Source organism: Diorhabda carinulata, chromosome 4, assembly GCF_026250575.1.
Source record: "Diorhabda carinulata isolate Delta chromosome 4, icDioCari1.1, whole genome shotgun sequence".
Lineage (NCBI taxonomy): Eukaryota > Metazoa > Arthropoda > Insecta > Coleoptera > Chrysomelidae > Diorhabda > Diorhabda carinulata.
Genome location: NC_079463.1, coordinates 9,236,038 through 9,258,410, shown reverse-complemented (window position 1 = coordinate 9,258,410; position 22,373 = coordinate 9,236,038). Strand labels below are relative to the sequence as shown.

General features: G+C 31.8%; 3 protein-coding genes across 3 annotated transcripts in view; 1 reads left to right on the top strand and 2 right to left on the bottom strand.

Annotated features, from left to right (window-relative positions):
• Positions 1-22,373, top strand: part of LOC130893483 (uncharacterized) — a 131,611-nt gene that overhangs the window by 59,141 nt on the left and 50,097 nt on the right. The window contains exon 8 of the mRNA XM_057799662.1: positions 6,383-6,483. Within this exon, the coding sequence (XP_057655645.1) occupies positions 6,383-6,483 (101 nt within the window). The remainder of the gene's footprint in view (positions 1-6,382; positions 6,484-22,373) is intronic.
• On the bottom strand, positions 899-4,407 carry LOC130893485 (uncharacterized). The gene is made up of 2 exons (XM_057799666.1): positions 3,934-4,407; positions 899-1,713 (listed from the first exon to the last, which is right to left on the bottom strand). The coding sequence occupies exons 1-2, from the start codon at positions 4,349-4,351 to the stop codon at positions 965-967; spliced, it is 1,167 nt and encodes a 388-aa protein (XP_057655649.1). The 5' UTR covers positions 4,352-4,407; the 3' UTR covers positions 899-964.
• On the bottom strand, positions 11,720-13,218 carry LOC130893487 (actin, muscle-like). The gene has a single exon (XM_057799667.1). It carries the CDS (start codon positions 13,070-13,072, stop codon positions 11,942-11,944), a length of 1,131 nt encoding a protein of 376 aa, XP_057655650.1. The 5' UTR covers positions 13,073-13,218; the 3' UTR covers positions 11,720-11,941.

The following is a 22,373-nucleotide window of genomic DNA, read 5'->3' as shown; positions in this document are numbered from 1 at the left end:
AAAGGAAATATTCTAAATCTAGATTATCAGGATCCAACATTAGGAATATAACGAAAAAACGTCTTTTTCAAGTGCTTGGAGGATACCTAAAAGCAATATTACAGATGTTTTTAAAAGCTCTTGCCAGACGATAAACTGTTTAGATTGAGTGTTTGTACAACATAACAAGAAAAGGCCGTCTCTCAATCCAGATGACTTGAAATGTGCCTTTTTTACAAACGAGGACACCTTCCATTGACGACAAGTTCTATTTAACTGCAATAATGCACTTTACTTGGGTGATAAAAATCCGCAAGTCAAAAAGTGTATCACAATATCAATACTCATTTAATTTTAGAAACTTAAGGAAACAGATTTGATAGGTTATCACAGTCTATCTGGCAATTTGAATGGTGTTATGTATTTGGTTTTTCAAGTAATCATTTATTCAATATATTAGAAGATACTCTATTTAAATGCACGATGAAGCTTCATCGACTTTGATAGATGGTATCGTAATTGAACTATGGATTGGTCGTATCTTAAGGAATAAGTCTATGCTACAGCGGTAAGTTCACATCAAGAATTGGGAGAAACAATTCAATGTCACTTTAATAACCTCATAGATGATTCTCAATCGCTTAGAAGATTGATAGATTCTTTAGAAAAAAGGATATTCATGAAAACGAGCGATATTTTGATAACTTACTATAATTTAATTGATTTTTTTTATTTCTTTTGCTTTAGTTTATGCTCTATAACATCTGCTACTTCTACAAAGCAATAATTTATAGAATATGTAAATATAAAGTTCATTTGTACTATTCATTATCTAAGTATCAAATATTTATAAGGAGAGAATTGCAAATTTTACTTCTAATATACTGTATACTTTAAATTTATAATGAAAACCCTTAAATTTCTTTATTATAAAATGTATTTCTGTTTTTATTTATTTATTTTTTATAACAAAAATATTTAATTCCTAATACCATCCCCTTTTCACGCATTCTCTCAACATAAACCAAGATTTCTCTTTAACGTTGAGCGGCACATCTTGATAAATACTGTTAACATCAGATTTTTCGAGGTCGTAACCACCCTCTTTAACATTAACAATTAGATTGTGGAACATAAAAGCATGACCAAATTCATATTTTGAAACTGATTGCATTTCATCTAAAAATGTTTGAAATGGAAAACGGTCAACATTACAATGATGCTTTTGTAGCACTTCTAGTAACGCTCCGTGGTAATATTCTAATAAATAATCTAGTTTCCCCTCTAATACTTCTTGTTTTACTGAAGACCATAAAAAGAAAAATATATCTGTTGCTGGAGAACCATATTGGTAAACCTGGAAATCGACCAGTTTGTTCAAAGTCGCTTTACCATCTACTAATTTTTGCATCGTATTATTCGTCCAAAGATCTGTGTGCGTTAAGCATGCGAACGGTTCGTTTATGGGAGAAAGAGGACTCAATCCCCATCCCACATATTTTTCTGATAAATGGGCTAAATCTTTATTTTCTTCAATAATTAACTTCAAAATCGGAATAATATCGTGATGCGATGGAGTATAAGGTACACAGTATCGTTTAATTTTTTCTTCGAAAGTATTAGGATCTTTAATTTTGAGGGCTAACGATACTCCATGAAGAAGGGCCAAATCACGTAGAATCAACTTTGTTGTATCCAAATCCAGACCTGCTCTCTTATCCCAATTCCTGAAACCTACATAAATGTCATTCACATCTCTTTATTTTTCCATTATTGGGATATAACTACGAATAAAAATGTGAAAAGAAGAAGAATTTGAATCAACTACTCAAGATATATTATTGCCTTGTATGGGATTAACAAGCAACTTTTCATAAAACTATTCGACCATAATTACGACACGTGTTTATAAACGCCAACTAGTTAGGGTCGTATGTCTCAATATAACTTCCACGTGTCATTTGAGTGAATTACGTTACGTATAAGGATATTCGTAGACAAACATTAAATCTACCTTCTATATTTGATTAAGTTGTGCGGTATAATGATCCAGTTTATCGTTTTCGAATACGTACGAGATGCGGCAATGAAGTTACAGTAATATATCAATAAAAAATAAACACTTAAAATTTCATTCAAAATTTTATTATTGACCTTCACACTAGTCTACACAATGCTGCGCTTTCATGATTCAAACTATTCTTGATTATCAACTGAACCTAACCCGTTTAGAACCATGACTGCAGTTTCTAGCGGACATAATGAATACTTCAGATGTGAGGGGTAATGTTTAGACTATTGTTAGAGTTTCTCTATTGCCAAAACCCTTACCAAATCAATAATAAACCGGTACGTTTTCGAAGCGTCATCCAGATGGTGTTGGTAAGCTAGATTCGCATATGAAAAACACGTACCTTTAGCCGCACCAGGATGCTAATATAGAACTGCCCAGTTGCTGGGCTTATTCACGTTGAACGATTCAGTGGATATTGGAAAACGTATGGGTGCATGTCCTAGGGTCGAGTATGGCGAACGTGTAATAAGAAAATCAAAGTCTGATTGACTACGATAAAGTTACAATGAGGTAAAGGCTGTGATTACAAGTGAATACAAAATGTAAGAAGTTAATGTTTTCCAAGCGTGCATATCCTCTGGGAGCAGCATAGCTTGGCTGAAGCCAAGTTAGGCGTTATTCGAGATGTGTTCGCATTAATATAGGCAATTGAATCGGCCAACCGGCTAACAGGTTTCACCTGACTGACCGTTGCGGTTTTTTCTTTTCCACAAACTTTGATATTAAACGTTTTTTCTCCTTGTACGATTACTGTGTGAGGTTTTTTATAAGGCATACGCCAAGAGTCTCTTAATCTGTCGAGACGTAGAAATAAGTATTTGGACATGATCAGATGTTTGCACACGAACGGCGAACGGCGAACGGCGAACGTCTGACATTGGTCGAAGAAGTTCGAAATGATGGCGTAGTTCCCTGATTGATAATCTCAGTTGGATCTCTATTCACACTCGCCGGTTAGAAGATTTATCCGGGATGGCATATCTTGTCCACATAGTATTTTGTACAGCAAAACGCCTATGCCTTTGCAGAACGTGGATACTCATAATAACAGAAGAGACGATCTTTATCTGGTGGTTGTTTTGATGGCACCGTATCGCTGCTATAAACCTCATGTGGAAACGCTCCTCATCCTTATGGATGGATACCATCGTGTGTCCATATGTTGACTTTTGGTAATATATAAAGACGCAAAATAGAAAATGAACTACACCATTTATAAAAGAAAATATTGGAGTCCGTATTTTAGAAATTTATTGATAAAAGAATAAGAAATAAGAGATGATAGTACAATGCTAGAATATGGAGAAAAGCAAGAGAGGTAGATGAAATAATAAAAAAGCTTTTTAAATATGGGGGAGACAACCCAAGGAAAAAATCCTGAAAACGGTATGGAAGTCGGCAATTATGTGTGACGAACATATGTTCAATTATAAATGGATAAGTTTGATCAACACCATATACAAAATACTAACAACGATAATAGGGAAGTATCAAAAAGGTTTTCAACATGGAAAATAGTTGTAGAAGCCACATATATAAATGTCCAAATGCTATTCATGGACTTTAAATAAGCAGTAGAAAATCTGAACAAGGAAACAATTATAAAGGACAGGGATACAACCGAAAGTACCACATAAGTTACTACTTTTGGTTAAAATGCCAGACATCCTAGAAATTTGAAATTATGGATGTAGTAACTCAAAAGATGGGATCCAAGCGATATAGATTAACATTGCAGTTAAACATGCATAATAGGACATGTTATATGTGTAGAAGTATGATCAATTCATCAAAACACATAATAGAATATGATGATATAACGATAATAACGAGGAACAGAAGTTTTCATTATTTTCTTTGAGTTCATTGACTTCACTTACCAAGTACGTGTAAATTTTCCAATATGATAACAGCATCATTAGTTATAGTATCACTGTTTCCGAGTATGTTTTTTCTTGTGGCGTAACATTTCGGAAAACAATCAATAATTTCTGTAATTCCCAATGATCTTTGAAATTGTTGTAAAGTTGGCACAATTACTTCATAAAAAGCCATTTCGTTCGTGTAAGTTACCTGAACATTAAATATGTTTCTAAATAATTCCGATTCCGGAAGTATTTTTGCAACGGCATACATTTCTTCTCTTTTTCCCTGTTCATCTTCTAGTACGAAATCAACCTTCAGCATTTCACTTCCAAAATTTTCACCTTTAGCTAAGAGTCTTGATATTTTTGGCTCCCCTACAACCTTTTTCGGGATAAATTTGTCAGATAACAGAGTAGTCAGATCTATAATCATTATTTTATTTTACTATAAAATCTGGTTTATAACACTGTAAGGATATTTCATGAATTGGGAGTAATTTCACGTAATATTTATATCTAAAAAATTTTATTTATGGGTATGATAAGATAACATTGAAATTTTATACGAATAAAATAGCCATTATAGTAGAATCTTTTTATCTTATCAAGATTGTGAAACCTTGAAAGATAATACAAAAAAATTATCTTTGAATATTTGGAATAACAATTCGATAAATGTTTTTTAAAACACCTCAAACTGTGAAGCTTCTCTAGTCAGAAATTTTTCACAGTTTTAATTCAACCCTTTTTACGTAAGTTACGAATTTATTGGAAAACATAGAACTAAACAGTCAACCTAGAAATTTGTCTGCATCATAGTCCTATATATTATGAACCATAAACATTATTTGGTATACTTAATCTCTAGTTCTTTCTCAAGTAATCGATAATTTCCTCTATCAGTGGCAGTATTATTAACAAAAGCGATTTGACGGAAGAGTCATTTTTCAAATGATTAAAATAATACAGCTACGATTATTATTCTACTATTTTCCACCTTGTGTATGATGTCATCCGTCAAAATAACATAAATCTTTTCTCCAATAAAGCTGTTATTGGCAGAAAAAATAACTTCGAGTGTTATAGTCTATTTTTATGAGCGAAAGAGTAATTTCTGCAACAAAACGGTCATTTTCAATATCATTACAGAATAATCTAAATTGAATTTTCATAATTGTACCTGACAATACAATATTCCAGTCTTTTATTGGTCCTTTTTCAATCATAACAATAAAGAAAGGTTTGGACAGGCCAAAATCCCTGTGTATTAAAGATTATATAACCCTAACAGAAGAATTTTTAATAGGTACCTATTTATCAATAAAGGTTAGAAATTTAATCAGTAAAAAGGTTGTCTGTTGTCTAATTCTGGTGTGATTATTGAATACTTTGGAGCGCTGCGTAAATGCCGAAAAATAATTCCTTGGCCAGTTAATGAAGAAACATAAATCATTTATAAACAAAGTGAACATTTTGAAAAAACAGTGGAATTCGTTAGTTGTACGCTTGGTATTGGCATGACTTTGTGAAAAAGAGAAATGTGGCGAGTTTTGAACAGCACTTTAAGCTCCAGAAAAACCAAAATTTCAAATGGAAAAAACATTTCAGATAAAAACTTCGGAGAAAAGTACATTAGTTCTTCTATTATCAGGATTACCCTAAAATGAGTCGAAGCACACATTGGGAACTTTTAAAAGAAATAGGTTTTCGTTGGAACAAACATTCCAGAATTTTTTTTAGGTACGATATTTTAGTATGGAGAAGAAATTACATAAGACTATAAAAGAAATGAAAAACCAAAGAAGGAATATATTTGATTTAGAAGAAACATGGATCAATGAAAGACACACTAAGTAAATTTTGGCAAGATGAAACTGTTACAAGTCGAGGACAGGCTTTTCTAAGGAATTTATCTACTTGTTTAAATCAGACATCAGGAAAGAGTCGCAAATTGATAATAGTAAACATCAACTGTATAGGTTTTGTCAAACGTAGTCTATTGACTTTTTAAATTTAAATTCTAGAAAGTAAACAAAAGAAAATAAATAAAAAGACCTTCCTATAAATTAGTTCTGAAAAAATAACATAAACAACTCGTCGCTGTTTATAAAAACATACTTACATCAAAGGCAATATCAAATACGCTGTCGCATTCATCTAATTTTAGAGTTCCATTATAACCGGACAGGACCGGCTACACGATCCTTATCTTGGACGATAACAATAATTATGCAAATTGTCAATATCAAATCATATTTGGATAAGTTTCTATTAATGAAATCAATAAAATTTGTTCCGTTTTTCAAATTTGTGAACTTCATATATGTTACAATTGAATAAATTGTTCATTTTTTGACATCTGATAAGTTCAATTCCAAAATAGTAACTTTGCTAAGGAACAATTGCTCAACAATTTGTTTATAGGTTTGCTTAAAGATCGTTATAGATAATTTTTTTGTTATAGCCCTGACTACGATGATGGAAATGCTTATTGGATCGGAGCATCAGATAAAACGAACGAAGGAGACTTCAAGTGGTCGGACGGAAGCCCTTTTTCCTATACTAGTAAGTTATTGTCTTACTTTTTATATTTTTTTGTTATCCTTAAGACATCCAATTCGTACTCTACAAATATTTATTCCTTATTATCCCTATTGATCCATTGTTAAAATGATGCGTAAAACTACTAAAAAAATTCACTACTTTATTGCTCTACTCTATTCCATAGATATGTTTCGTATTGTTGGCGTGGGAGAAAAAAATAAGAATTGTTCGAAAAAATTATATTTCCCACTTAATAATTCGAGACTAGTTTCGATACCAGAAAAGAATAATTTCTTGTATCAACAGCACGAGATTAAAATATTTTTTTTTACTACGAGTCCTGCTACTCAAGTTTTGAGATAGGCAAATGAAGACGAATATTTATAATTTGATATGGCTTCATTGCATTTCAAAAAAATTCTCCATTAAGATCAATACACAATTGTGGAAGCAACCGCTTCTTCACGTGTAGAAAAACGTTTACCTCGAAAATTATTTTTATCTGTGGGAATACGAAGAAATCATTGGCTCCCAAACAAGGACTGTACAGCGGATGACCCATCAATTCGAACGTTTTTGTTTGAATTTGTTACAGTTCGCATTGTCGTGGTGGAGAATGATTCGTCTTCTGCGATTGGATTATCTGATTTTTTGAATACTTCTGGAAACGAAATGCTGGTATACTATTCAGAATTTACCGTTGCACATTGCTGTAATAGAACGATGGCGACATGTCCAGTTATTCAATTTTTTCAGCATTTCTTTGCACCAATCGACACGAGTTTTTTTTGAGCGATTATCAAAATATGCGGTATCAAACGCGAACAAATCTTTTTGACTGCCAAATTGCAATATCAGTTTGTGCACAGCATCGATGTGGATCGGCACACTGTTGTAGGTTTCATCTATGTTGAAAGTCATAGAAAATCATTGCACGAAAATGTTTGCGATTTCATTGCATTTTTTGACCAAGATGAATGTTTCCAGTATCTGTAAACAACTCAAGTAACACCCGTATAATAACTCGTTCCGAATACGTTACGATGACAATATCAGATTTGACATATTCACATCAGTTTTGCCAATCTCAAAATTTAACTAGCCATCATTTTATAATTACGCAAGACAGCTTCTTCCTAACTTGATGGTGGGAGACATAAAGGGGCAACAAATATTGATTTTTACACTTATAGTTTTAATATAAGTAAGTAGTTAAAAATAGGATAATAAAAAATAAGGTGAATGAATTGTTGTAGCTGCCGCATCAATTTCAACTAGTATGTTTCATATCCTCATGTATTGAGCCAAGTATCTAGTGACAAGGATTGATCCGTGTCATAGCTTTGCAACTACTAAAAAAGCTGATGAAATGTTAAAATCTATTTATGAACATGACTCTTATAAATAAGTTATTCTTAACGGAACCAATGGACTCATCTAGCCCTATGAAGACCCAAGGCCCCAAGAGGGCACCAGTAGAATCCGTATTTTGCAAGGTAGAAGATACTACTAGAACCATAGAAAGAGACCTTGAAAATGTAACTTCACAGAGAGATAAAAATATATGGAACGTGAAGAAACTTATTCGTTCAACAAGCGAATGAGTTTTGCTTAGTGAAGAACTTGAAATTTAGTCCTGTATCTGTTTTTTTATGAAACTTCTTTTAAATAAATGCTGAGAAAGTATGCAATAGATTAGTGTCAGGTTGTCTATAGAAATTAGCTGCGATTACTTGTGATTAATTTTAGTATAATTTTAATATAATAGTGCAACTTTCAACTATATATTTTTATAAATTATACGACATTTGAAAATTATGTTATAAATTGAAACTAAAATGGTTGCCACCTCTCGGTCAGCCGCAGCGCTAGTGTTGCCGGGTGTAAACAACATTGTTAATTATCGAGACTGACCTGTTTTTTGAAAAAAAATTTGTACAAAAATGAAGTTCTATCTATACTCATAATTAAAATCAATGGTTGGATTTATTCGGTATAATAGTCATAGAAGCAGATTTTTTCAAATGACTTTTTCATGCTATCTGCTTTATTTTCACCGCTAGTGCGACAACTTTACCGATTTCTGACCATTACACAACAGCTAGAATTTAATCGGTATAAAATTACATCGAATAGAAACTATTGAGAGCGAAAGGATTAAAAAATAATATTTTTTTCGGCAACCTTCTGGAAAGTAACTATTTTCCGGACGCTTTTTCTTTGAGAAAGTAAAGCTTTTTTGCCAAGTCCGTACGTATGTACTTTCCGGACGTAATTTTCTCTTTTTGGGTTCATTTCTTTCTTCTACTCTGTGGAGCATCTACTCGATGCTGAAAAATACCATTTATGTTGAAAATGATGTGAACATAAAAACGTTTACGAAAATTATTGGATTTCTTAAATGGAAGAACGTTGGATATAGAGCAAGTAAGTCAGAAGTCAACAAAAATAAATTAACAAATTGATTTTGGAATCCGATTATGAAATCTCTTAATGCTAAAGTTATTCAATAAGAAATCTCAATTGTGAAAAAAGTTCACAAAATAATTCGTGTTTACTTACTCACCTACTTACAGATAGAAACAATTATTGAGTTGGTGGATACTGTGGACTGGAATAACTAATAGAGATTTCAAGTGATCATATACTCATACAGTATCTGACCAAATTATTATGTACTGTATTTTTTCAATAATTGTATGTTTCTTAAGAGGTTTTTTATTGTAATTATACATTTAAACTATAATTTTATTGATTTTTATTTAGAAGATTTGTAGACTCTATATTTGTATTTATTTTAAAACTTTGGAAACATTTTATTGATAAACTGTTTCGGAATCGCGTCAGGTACAGTCATGTTTCTGTGGCTTTATTGTGAATGTAAAAACATTTACAGACCGGAATGTATCACGACGAATGAAGGTTTATGAAGCTAGTGTACGAGATAGAAAATTGAGTCCACGCCCCACGTTCAGGGAGATGTTTGAAGCAACGTTGTCTAAAAAATAGATTTGCTACCACAAGGGTTATGAAAAAACAACTCCAGAATGCTAGCGTGATTGCTTCAGAATGCAATGCTCAAAAAAAATTAGAAGAATTAGATTTTAAGGAAGTTAACAATTGCGCATTGAAAACAAATCATCCCAAGTGGGCCAAACACTGATAAAACAAAGTTATGGACTAGAAATCGGTAAGATATTGTAATTTAATAGAAAATTGATCGTTCCAATCATTAATCATTCCACCAAAATGATGATCAGTCATCAGCGACAAGGACATACAAAATTTTTCTCTTGAAAACAATCAATATAATTCGGACACTTCTGTGCTGAAATAATTCAATCGCAGTGCTTCAAAAGACGTCTATAACATCGTGATAGGCGACGAATGATGGATAATCCAACGAAGCACTTCGAAGCAACTATCTGGATATGTCGCCACCATTCTATTGGAGCAATGTAGAATGGTAAATTCTGATTGGTATACCAGCATTTGTATTATAGAAGTTTCCGAAACAATGAGGGAAACCAAGTTCAAACCAAAACGTTTTTGAACAGTGAAAACATCGAATTGATGGGTCGTACAGTCCTTTTTTCACACCCAATGATTTTAGCAGATCAAAAATAGGCTGCAATGTGATCACTTGAATAATCGATTGATGCGTTTAAATCACATGTTTTGGAAAGACTTCAATGGGAATGGGCGAAATGCTTCGACAATTGGTTCAAACGTATGCAAAGCTATATTGATCTGAATGGAGAACATTTTTAAAAACAATAAAGCCATATCCAAATATAACTGTTTGTTTTTAGTTGTCTAGCTCACATTTTAAGTAGCAATTCTCGTAATATTCATTTTCTTATTATCATTAATTAAAGGCAGTTGAGTTGGTGGGGTCATTTACAAAGAATAGAAGAGTCAAAACCACTGAAAAGAGTCTGGAAAGCAAAAGTAACCGAAAACAAATAAAGAGGGATAAAGTAATAGGTACTATAGTTGAGAAAAGAGGCGCAACATGGAAAAAAGCACTAAACAAAAAAAGAATAGAGCAAATTTGTATATAGTACATAACTGTAAAGTTAGGTACATTTTTGCGCAAATAATGCAACAAAATTATTGCAAGCTGTTCTTCTAAATTTCAAAAATTTTCAATGACTGCAACTATTTTCATCTAAAGATAATCTGTTTTCACTGTTTTATGATGGTCGTAGTCTCAACTTTGGGAATATAATATGATTATTTTTGAAAAATTGCATAAATATGTCTTAATTCGATTTAATGGAAGAAGAAAAAAACTTTTCCATGTTAATTAAATGAAAAACTATAATAAAAAAGCGATCCCCTACAGTTAAGTTAGGGAAAACAATTTTTTACATCAAATAGAAACATTTGAGAGGGCGAGAATTAGATAAAAAAGCACCCTACCGCACAAAGAAATATCAACATTTTACAACAATATTATTTTAAAGAATATTAAAAAGTGTGAAATAATGTTGGTTTATGAAGAATTAGCTTTTAAAAAAAAATAATTTGAAAGTGAGTATATTCTGATATTAGCAAAAGAATCAAAAGCACTACATTCTGTAATAAAATAAATAGAATCATTCAAGCGCAATGCAGAGAAGTTCACAGGAAGTATTCGGAATATTTTTGAAGCATACTAGCTATTTTAACGATTCAACCATAGGTCTAGAGTCGACAAAGACGACTATGTTTATTAAAAGAACCGACACGTGTTAACTACCAAAACTTTCTGAATGTGTGACCATATAAGATGTGATCTATTTTCAACCTCCACTGGATAAAAGTTCAACTAGTAAATATTACCGAATTAATACAGCTGCTGTGTGTTTAAAAAAGGACCGGTAGCTATTTCCAGCTTTTGTGATAAAAATATCTCCCGTGACGTGGTCACGATCTTCCCTACCTCCTTCATAACTGAACATACTTATTAAGAATTGTTATTATGAAAACTATTTTTAGATTTTAGTCGTACTAATTAGGCAATATTATTATACTCATTCTTTTTTAAGAAATAGTCATTGATATTTTATTCTCTGATAATATTATATATTTCTTTTGTTCCAATGGGTGTAAATAAATGAATCAGATTTGATTAAAATAAAATTTGACTTTTATTTTATATTGTATAAACTATGCCAAAATTTTATTACAAAAGAATTAAAATAGATATAATATAATATAACATCATTATTCTCGTTCTTCGATAACTTAGTAAAGAATAAATAAGCAGGTATGTTTCACGATAGGATTTATTAACCTGCCCAGTTACAAGTAGTTACAATAATTAAATATAACAAATAATAAATAAATCGATATAAGGTGTTGTGATCTTAAAAGTCTGTCTGGCAGTTATAACCACGGTCGCATAATATGATAAACTGCAAAGATGTAGTACAGTATAAACAACATGATTAATAGCTTATTAGGTATAGTTTTATATTTATGAACAAATAGCTTAGAAGCACTTGCGGTGAACAATTCCAGGGCCGGATTCGTCGTATTCTTGTTTGGAGATCCACATCTGTTGGAAGGTGGAGAGGGAAGCCAAGATAGATCCTCCAATCCATACGGAGTATTTCCTTTCTGGGGGAGCGATGATCTTGATCTTGATGGTGGATGGAGCAAGAGCGGTGATTTCCTTTTGCATACGGTCAGCAATACCTGGGTACATGGTGGTACCTCCGGAAAGAACAGTGTTGGCGTACAAGTCCTTACGGATATCTACGTCACACTTCATGATGGAGTTGTAGACGGTTTCGTGAATACCACAAGATTCCATACCCAAGAAGGAAGGTTGGAAGAGGGCTTCGGGACAACGGAATCTTTCGTTACCAATGGTGATGACCTGTCCATCAGGCAATTCGTAGCTCTTTTCGAGGGAAGTAGAAGCAGCAGCGGTGGCCATTTCTTGTTCGAAGTCGAGGGCAACATAGCAAAGTTTTTCTTTGATGTCACGAACAATTTCTCTTTCAGCTGTAGTGGTGAATGAGTAACCTCTTTCGGTAAGGATTTTCATGAGGTAGTCAGTCAAGTCACGACCAGCCAAGTCCAAACGGAGGATAGCGTGGGGAAGAGCGTAACCTTCGTAGATTGGTACGGTGTGGGTGACACCATCTCCAGAGTCCAATACGATACCAGTGGTACGACCGGAAGCGTACAATGAAAGTACAGCTTGGATGGCTACATACATAGCTGGGGTGTTGAAGGTTTCAAACATAATTTGTGTCATCTTTTCTCTGTTGGCTTTTGGGTTGAGTGGAGCTTCAGTAAGAAGAACTGGGTGTTCTTCTGGGGCAACACGGAGTTCATTGTAGAAAGTGTGATGCCAAATCTTTTCCATATCATCCCAGTTGGTGATTATACCGTGTTCAATTGGATATTTCAAAGTAAGGATACCTCTTTTGCTTTGAGCTTCATCTCCTACGTATGAGTCCTTTTGTCCCATACCAACCATGACTCCCTGATGTCTTGGGCGACCGACGATTGACGGGAAGACGGCACGTGGAGCGTCATCTCCGGCAAAACCAGCTTTGCACATACCGGATCCATTGTCAACGACAAGAGCCGCAACATCGTCGTCATTCATGTTGTCTTTTGTTGTTTATCACTGCTCACTAGACAGAAAACACAGCTAATAAGCTTGATTGCGACTGAATGTTTGAAGCGCAGGGAAACGGTTTTATAGCGTCCGTCGACAGTGGCGCCGATGTGTTACTCAAATTTTCGCTTACCAAATCTCGACATTAGTTCTATAGATACAATAAATGTACTTGATCTAATATACAGGGAGGCGGGAGAAGTTATTTCTCTAATATTTCTTTGAAGAAACTTACTTTCATCAAATATGGAAAGTCATAATTGTATAGAAAAACATTTTAAACAATTTTTATAAAATATCGTAATATTTTGATTTAGATTTAATTTCAGTTTTCGGGAAAACAAGCATTAGAAATAATTTTTAGGATTCAATAACCGTGAATTATTTCCTTAATGTTAATCAAAATAAAAAATCACAATTTTTTTATTTGTGGATGTGCCCAAACAACAGCAGGCAATTCCCCAATTTCAGAAAAACAAGGTTGCACTTGTCATTTCACAAGTTTTTACATTTCTTAGTTTTAAATCAAATATTTGACTTGAAACCACAACCTCTTTATATTAACGTTGAAATATACAAATGAATAATTTCAAATTATTTAACTTGTTTAACATTTCAATGTTTTATTAGAAAACTCAATGAAATCTAAATTGACCACAGAAAATATGATTGTAGAAACTTCTATATGGGTCTTTATACAACGAGTACTTGCAGGTTCAATGGAATACAACACAAGAAACCAAAAGAAAAAATCGTTTATAAGGAATATGTGTCATCTGAATTAAAAGCATAATCATTATCACTGAATCATTTGTAAATGTTTCATAATTATAAGGATTTGCCTGTTTAGGAAGCCATTTGATTGTTGTTTCTTTTCATTTTGCAGAACAGAGCGAGAAAATGTGATAATTCTTGAGACAGTTCCAACTATTTATCTGGATCTATGTAAACTTATTACCATCGAAATTTAGAGGATAGTTTCTGCTTTGGAAAAATTTACCATTACTGTTTTTAAGCTTTCATATATTTGTGATGTAAATTGATTGACGGATTAGTGCCCATATATACCTATATGTATTTGTCAGAACTGGATATCCCAGATTTAATTCACATTCCACTAGAGCACTAGCCATTCGTTTGAATTTATACCTGAAAGCGAAATTTTACAACACAATATTACAGCTCTATTAAGAGCTGCTGGGATAGAGTGCTCATGACCGCTCATCAATATTATACATAGTTTATTGCAGAAAACTCATTTTCTACTTCAAGTTCGTAATACTCAGTACTGAATGAATGATGTAATTCAATATATTTTGTTAGAATCAAATAACTGCAATCACTATTTCATTATTATCAAATACATTTTCTTCTCAAATAGGGTTTGTGTTTTATCAAATAGATTTCATATTAATTGATTGTTCTTTTTTCTTTTGATACACTAGAAAATTTTGAAAAACAGAAATGTAATGTTCCAATTTCAATGAATTATTCTATTTTAAAAAAATCGAAGATATATCTATCTGTAGAAAGTATATTTGAAACATTGTTGTTTTATATAAAATCTGATATACCAGGTACGGTTATTAAGTATCGAGAATAAAGCTGCTATGGAAAAAGTACGCATGCGTAAAAGGTTGGCAAGTGTCGGCTATTTAGCGTGAAATCTACTCTTTCGAATGCTGTTGACAAATTTATATTGACATACCAGTGTAGCCGTGGCCTTCATTTGTATAAGGCCTGTTTTTTGGTTTTGCTGTAAAAATGGTCGACGTGAAAATATAACGAAGGATTGTTGTGAAATTAGACATCAAACTTGAAAAAAATGGAACTGAAACAAGCATATTGAAATGGATGTTTGTCGCTCACGTGTTTTTGAGTAGTTTGAGCGTTTTTAAGATGGCTGAGAAGATGTTGAAGATGATTCACGTCCGGGTCACCCTTCCACGTTAAAACCGGATGAAAATAAAAGTTTGGAATCTTTTTCTATCTGATTGTCGGCTAAGTATTTGTGAAGGAGCTGAATCTATGAGAAATGACAAATAACGTGTACTGTAAATTTTACAAGCAAATTTTATCAAGTGTGTGCAAATCCGTTATCTACAATCCTTATAATATAACAACAAGAATTTCTCTGTAATGACACTTTGGATACGATGTAATCTTGGATTTTGCACCGTGTGACTTCTGCCTCTTTCTTATGTTTGAATCTGCATCAAAAGGAACAAGATTTGAGTTTGTTGAAACTGTGAAAGGAAAAACGCTGCTCGTCCGATTGAGAAAGACTCAAGGATTTGTTTTGAACAATGGATTATTCGCATGGAACGATGTAGGGCTGAAGTATGGGTGTATATTGAAAACGAAAATAAATAAATATACATAATATCAAAATGCTTTGCTTCATATCACCAATTCGTTATTCAATAACCATTACCTACTCGTATATTGTTTCCTTAATAAATTGTCTCGAGTTTAGATCAAAATTGACTATAATTTGAAATTTGAAGACAAAAATTGATCTTGAAATCAAATTTTACCTGCTTTTTGAAACTAATTTTCTACCAAAAGAGGGCTAAAGCTCAAGTAGAAATTATAAAAATTTCAAATAAGTATTGAAATGCTCACGTTTTGGGAATTTTTAGAAATCATCAATATAAATTGCTATTATAGTAGAAATAAATATAAAGATACGATGGCTGGAAAATTTTAATTATTTGTGTCTATGCTAGACGATAATGTGAAAATTAGGCAGATGAAAAAGTTGTTACAGATACAATATTAGTTGATTTTTTCAAATGATAAATCGATTTCATCGCTTAATTTTTGAATCCAAACAATTGATACATACATTCAATTTTATTGTATTATTTTGAGGTAGTATATTAAAAGAAGATAATTTGATGAAAAAATCACTATTACCATTAATATTTGTAAGCTGATTTTTGAATTTGTAACTTTATTAAAATATTAAAATGCGGTATGAGCCGCCTATGGTTCAAGTCCGCTACCAGAAATAACGCGTACCATCCATGTATGGCTTGGATAGAAAAGCGACGCAGTCGCAAGACGTCTCCCAAATAAGACAAGTTAGCATGTAGTTAGTGGGAGGTGCGTCGCGTCGGCAGCGGATTTCATAAACGTGGACGTTCGAAAATAGCATCTGCCTATCCAAAAATGCATGGGAGCCTGTTTCTATCTCGAATCTCTCACGATTCGACACACGACGGAAAACGTTTTTTTGTGTTTGCTTTTCTTTTTTGTTAGTTTTTGAAGGTGTAAGTATGGTGTTTTAGAAAATCGCGGAAAATATAAAAAAAATTAATTTTATATTTATATTTCTAAATTAACAGACAAAACTCGCTTTGAAGAATTTTGTTAATTGCTACGTCTATTTTTACTAATGTTTAGAAATATATTTAATCTACAAATATCTACACATTCGTAATTATTTCCTCTGTAATTCTGAAGTGGAAAAACCAAATTTCCACACTACTATTCTCGCCTCCCTTTTTTCTATTCTTATGTAATGTTATTGTCAGTTAGAAAGTATCATATTCCCACACTATAATAGTTTCTTCATATTAGTATATCAAAGTTTTGTGATTCATTCTCAAAGGAATCGATAGTAAATTGGATTTTTCATCTGTTTTTCTTTTCTCTCAAAATTCAAAAATTCCTATAAATAGCTGTGAAAATCTAGAAAATCAAACTAATCGAATATTATATTTACTCGTAGGTTTATCAATTTTTGACTCATTCTAAGTTTTGATTCAGGATTTACGAAACTGTAGCATATATGAAGTACGATGCTAACATCTCCATCTATGGTAAAAGCTACCAAAACACCACTTTCCAAACCAATATCAGTTTTGATTTATATTGGATTGAACAACATAAATATATTTAATCAAAGATTATCTCTTTTTAATATTCTTCCTTTTATTATTATATTATTATGATAATTGATCATTTGATAACTATTCGAATACATCTGATTGAGTATAGAAGCTAGGCGCTTCTGCCTGTTTTGTTTTTACTCAGCAGCTGCCTATTTTTAACACATACTTTATTAGTTTCACTCGCATATATGTGTAAATGTATGTAATTGAATTTTAGAACTCCATTTTAGAGCACTTCAAAACATTCAATCTATTTAAGATTTGACACATCCATTATAGGCCAATAAAGTTAAGTTAAAAAATTTCGTTTTCAGAAATTAATTTCTAGCAAGCTGAAAATCATTTTAAAGTCTATGTTGGGTCCTAATTGCGTGTAATCAGATTTTGAGCAATTCCAGGTGGTGAGCTTAATTGTTAGTAGCCGAATAACTGCCAAATTTTGCATTTTTTAAAAATTTTTTTCTTGTATCTGGAAAAATGTCATTATATTTAAAAATACATAGGACTAAATTCTACGTCAACTGATATAAAAAAATAAAATTCGGTTTAGTTGTAGATCGAATGTTAAAAACAAAAAAATTTTGTATTTTGGTGCAATTTTACATTATGTGGCTTTCCAAGACCACATTTGTTGGAAACGAAATTTGGCATCTTTTCCAAATCCTTTTTTTTTCGACTTACCAATTTTATATTATTTAAGGAAAAAATGTCAATATTTTGCACCAAAACAGCACTTCTTTTTGCTTTGCGATATGCATGGCATAAGAAGAAATTCGAGTAGTACAAAGTTCTGTATTAAAAATAAAAAATAAATTAAAACGTTAATAAGTACCATTATAAATATTATTATTCATATTAACTAATAACTAAATCAATCATAGCTTGTTTGAGTTCAAAAATTCGAATATAAAGATGATATAAATCGATAGGTATCGATGTTAATGGTCCTTCAACTGAGAAGCTCAGACGGAGCGAGCGGTTGTATATCGAAGTACCCTTCATCAGGGTTATCTTCAACAGGACTATCCTTACCAATTTCTGCTTCTACGGCAATATGAGCTACATTCTCGGATGATGTTGAATTCGAACATATCGGCCAACGTTCGTCCTCCTTCATCCACAGCTCAGAGGATCCTTTGGTCTATCATACCAGCCCTGGATTTCAAGGAACACATCGCAGAATACGTTGGGCGGCGCTACATTTATTGATGGTAGAGAAATCAACTCGAAAATTGGCTTGAAAATATCTCGTAGTAGATTTGGTTCAATCGGCATATTCGTGACGAAAAACCTTGACACCCCCATCTCAAAAAGCTTGACAAATTTCAATTTTCCTTGACGATAGAATACAGAGGTAGGCATTCACTGGATGCATAGAGTAACAGAAGATTCTGTTTAAAAATGGTCGAGAAGTTGAAATATTTGGGAGAGTAGAAGGTGTTCTGAGAGTTTCCGTTGTTGATTCCTCATGTTTTTTAATATAAGTATCTGTTTTCAAGATATGTGGTCTTCCAAAGCCGAAAAATGTAGAAATGTAGAGAAAATAGAATTTTTCGTTTTAAACATTTCATTTTGGCTATACCGCTTAACCGAATTTGAATTTTAAAATGTCTGTCGTCGTAGAGATTAATCATTTATATTTTATGATATCTGACATTTTCTGTGTAACGCACAGTTCAGTTTTGTAGCTACAAGCAAAAAATTTTAGAAACAAATAGAGATCTTAAAATGATTTCCAGTTTGCTAGAAATTCATTCCTCAAAATATATTCAATTTGATTGGCCTATAAAGGACTAAAAGCAATATAAAAATCAGGTCTTGCCAGGATAGATTGTTATATGTGGACTCGATTATTTCATTTACTTAAAACGATACGGTTGAGAATGTCGTTTATGTATATTCTCGGATTCTTGCTGCTATATTAGCTCAGTTAGTAACTGCATCTTCTATTTCTATGGTGCGGGAATTTATTTCTGTTCAGAGGTGCCCTCTTCCAACTTCCAACTTTAGAAGACGTGGCACTATCTTCTCCGAGATGTTTTAACTGATCTACTCTCTTTAAAATTGTATTCAATTACGTTTCTTTGCATTCTCTGTTCATCGATAAGCACTTGCTCAACGACGAATACTGAGGTCTGTAGTTTTTGTATATTTTGATATAGCTGATGATTATATATATATCTTCATTCTCACATCTTGGGACACATATTTTTCTTATACGATATATAAATTAAAAAAATTTAAGCATTATTAGGACGACTTGATATTATGATCATATATTATTTTATAAAAATTTTTTACATACTTTCAAAATTAACAAATAATATTCACTTAAATAGCTCGATTTTTTTAATAAGGCAAACTAAAAGTTGGAAAAAATTCTTAATATAAATTGACTGAAAAATGATTATCACTGTTATGTATTTATGAGATGCATTGTACTCAATGCATCTGTTCAATTTGTAAATTAAAACGAATGGAACATCCCACATTAATTTAGTCATCAGTAATTTAATATTAAGAATTATTTTCGATATTGGTTTAATTAACTAAAGAAAGGACTTACCTTAAAATTTTCTCTTTTTTATACTTTACTTCATTTGTTAGATTATGAGGGTTAATAGACACTATTTCCTTTAAAAACCATTGTCACCCTCATAGCGAATATAAGTTATTTAGATTTGGACATCGTATATAAATAAAAAACTATACAACAAACACCAGGAATTTGATTTTGTATTAAAATCGATATTCTTTTGTCTTCATTTCTAAAAACACGTGAGCCATATAGGCAACTACCCATCGATTAACAAAAAACAAGAACCATAAAGTCGATTTTAATAAAGTTAATGCCTACCTTTATTAAAATACGGCACTAACCTTATTGAAAGAAGACATAGCGATTTGAAATCAATTAATCGATGAATCGATGCCTCGGACCAAATAAATCGATTCAGTGAAGCAATATTTCACCCTTGAAAATCGCAATCAAGTTTTTTTATACTCGTAATATTATGGTGTTGTCGGTTAAAGGGTTAATTATACAAAAACTCGTGATATGGCTTTGTGCTTAGTTTTTACATTGCTTGAAAAAAGCAATTTTTTACAAATAAGACACTTGCAATGGAAAAGGATTTAGCGAAAAATTTATACATTATCCAGGCAGATGTGCACCTAAATTTCACTCACTAGTCGTGATATATATGAGTATCGTGGAATTATTTGTTCTTTGTGAGCGCCTTCGCAAGTTATGAGAAGAACTCGGATCCCAGTAGACTTGTTATTATCGAATTCCCGGAACTATAAAATCCCAGATTTTACTAATAAGAGATTGCAGAGATTGTTTATCATGGCATTTTTTTTTCATAAAATGGATTCGTATTTACATTATCAATACAAACTTGGGAAAAAATCGATTTAGTGGAAATCGATCTTTTAGACCTCGATTTTTTTATGAATCGATTAGGTTTCGATTCGAATTGATTTAAAAATCGATCTTTTTTGAAAACAATTACCATCTCTGATCGAAAGCACTTTATTAATGGCGTGAGTGCCTGACAGATTTGTTACAAATAAAGTGAATTTTATTCCTTAGTTTCTCAAAACTATCATTTATATTGTGCAGTGACGTTTTGTATTGAATATTCATAACATTGTACAATAAAAGAAAAGTACAAGATTACGAAACGAAAAAATATGACCAAAAGAATCATTATACGAAAATAATGAACCATGGATTATAACTGTTTTTATATTAGGATTACGTGAAATGCTTGAAAGATGCCTTCTTTTTTAATATAATTTTATTTTATATAATATATTATTTCTTGTTGTTTAAAATTGTAATAGTGATATTGAATTCTATTTCTTCTGTTTTACATTATCTTAATAAAGTTTCCACTTGGGAATTTCCTGAGAATATAAAGTTTGGAATAAGAACGTCTTTTTTTCAATATAATTTTATGACAATTTTGTGTTGCTTAAAATTTTAATAGTAATATTAAATTCTCCACCCGTGTTTTAAAGCATCTTAATAAATATTCCATTAAAAACCATACGGTATTAGTAATTTTTTGAGAAAGAATATCACTAAGAACATAAAACTAATATATTGGGCGGAAAATATTTTTAAAGCGAGTTTTGTCTGGATCTCTGTTGTGGAAAGTTACCAAATTCCTGAATTTATAAACATAATTTTGAATCGTATAACACCTACTACTTCAACCTTCTATTAATGTGTATTGAACATTTGTAAATAGCCATTTCAAATGCATGTAAATATAAAATACTATGCTCTGAATATCAATTATACCTACTAGTTGTAGAGTTTTTTGTAAAACCAATATTGAATTATCGAATTCATTAAAACAGACAAAATTACACTAAGGTTGTTAATTGAAATTTTAGGGACAAGTCACGAGATATGCTTTCAATTAATATATCAATTAAATACGAATATCGATTTGTTCGAATTCAATCAAATGATTTGATTTTGTGTCATCCCATGACAGATTTCAATCGAAGCTTTTTCTGTGATATTAATTCATTAGTTATTTCATTGATGTTCAGATACTTCAACCTCTTCTAGGGTGGAAGACTGGAAAATGATTAAGTTCACTGATTTCATTGTCAATCTGTAGCATGGATTAGTCGATGTAAATATCATATTTTTTAGGAATATTTTCATATTGAGCTGGAATTTCTGAAACCGTTTGTAATATCCATTATGAACACAATGTTCAAACTAATACACTATCACAGAACTACACGGTCTGATGAGCCTTTTGATAATCGAATTATCGTCTTCAGAGAAGGCGAACAGTTTACCTTAAATCTCTAAACCTTTACCTTTAGGCAAATCAAAAATTAAATTTTTTGTTCTGGATATCTAAAACATATTTCTTAACATCTTACTCAATTAATTTTCCAATTTTTGTGTGTTTATTCACCCTCAAAGCATCCAACGACCAAAGAAAGTCATTACAGCAATCGTGGATTAGTTCTTTCAATTTGTTTTGAAACAGGATTAATATTCGAAGGAATCAATTTCCACTTTCAATTATAATTCATTTCTATGTTTATAATAAAAAATATAATATCCTACGAGGAGATGATTGGAATGCTTTCAGGCAAATTTACGACATTCGTTTCTCTAATCTAGTATTTGACTAGTACTTGCTACAAAATCAAAGTTTTACTGTGGATTATAAATATTCAGTTGCATAATAATATCAACTAATAATATTTTTGATCATAATTTTTTTATCAATTATCATAATGTTTTCTGATCATATCCAAATTAATAAGAAGTGTAATCAGAAAGCAACAAATGGTCAAGATTTTACATAGCTAGAATTTACATTACTAGAATTCCCAATTTTTTTTGTTAG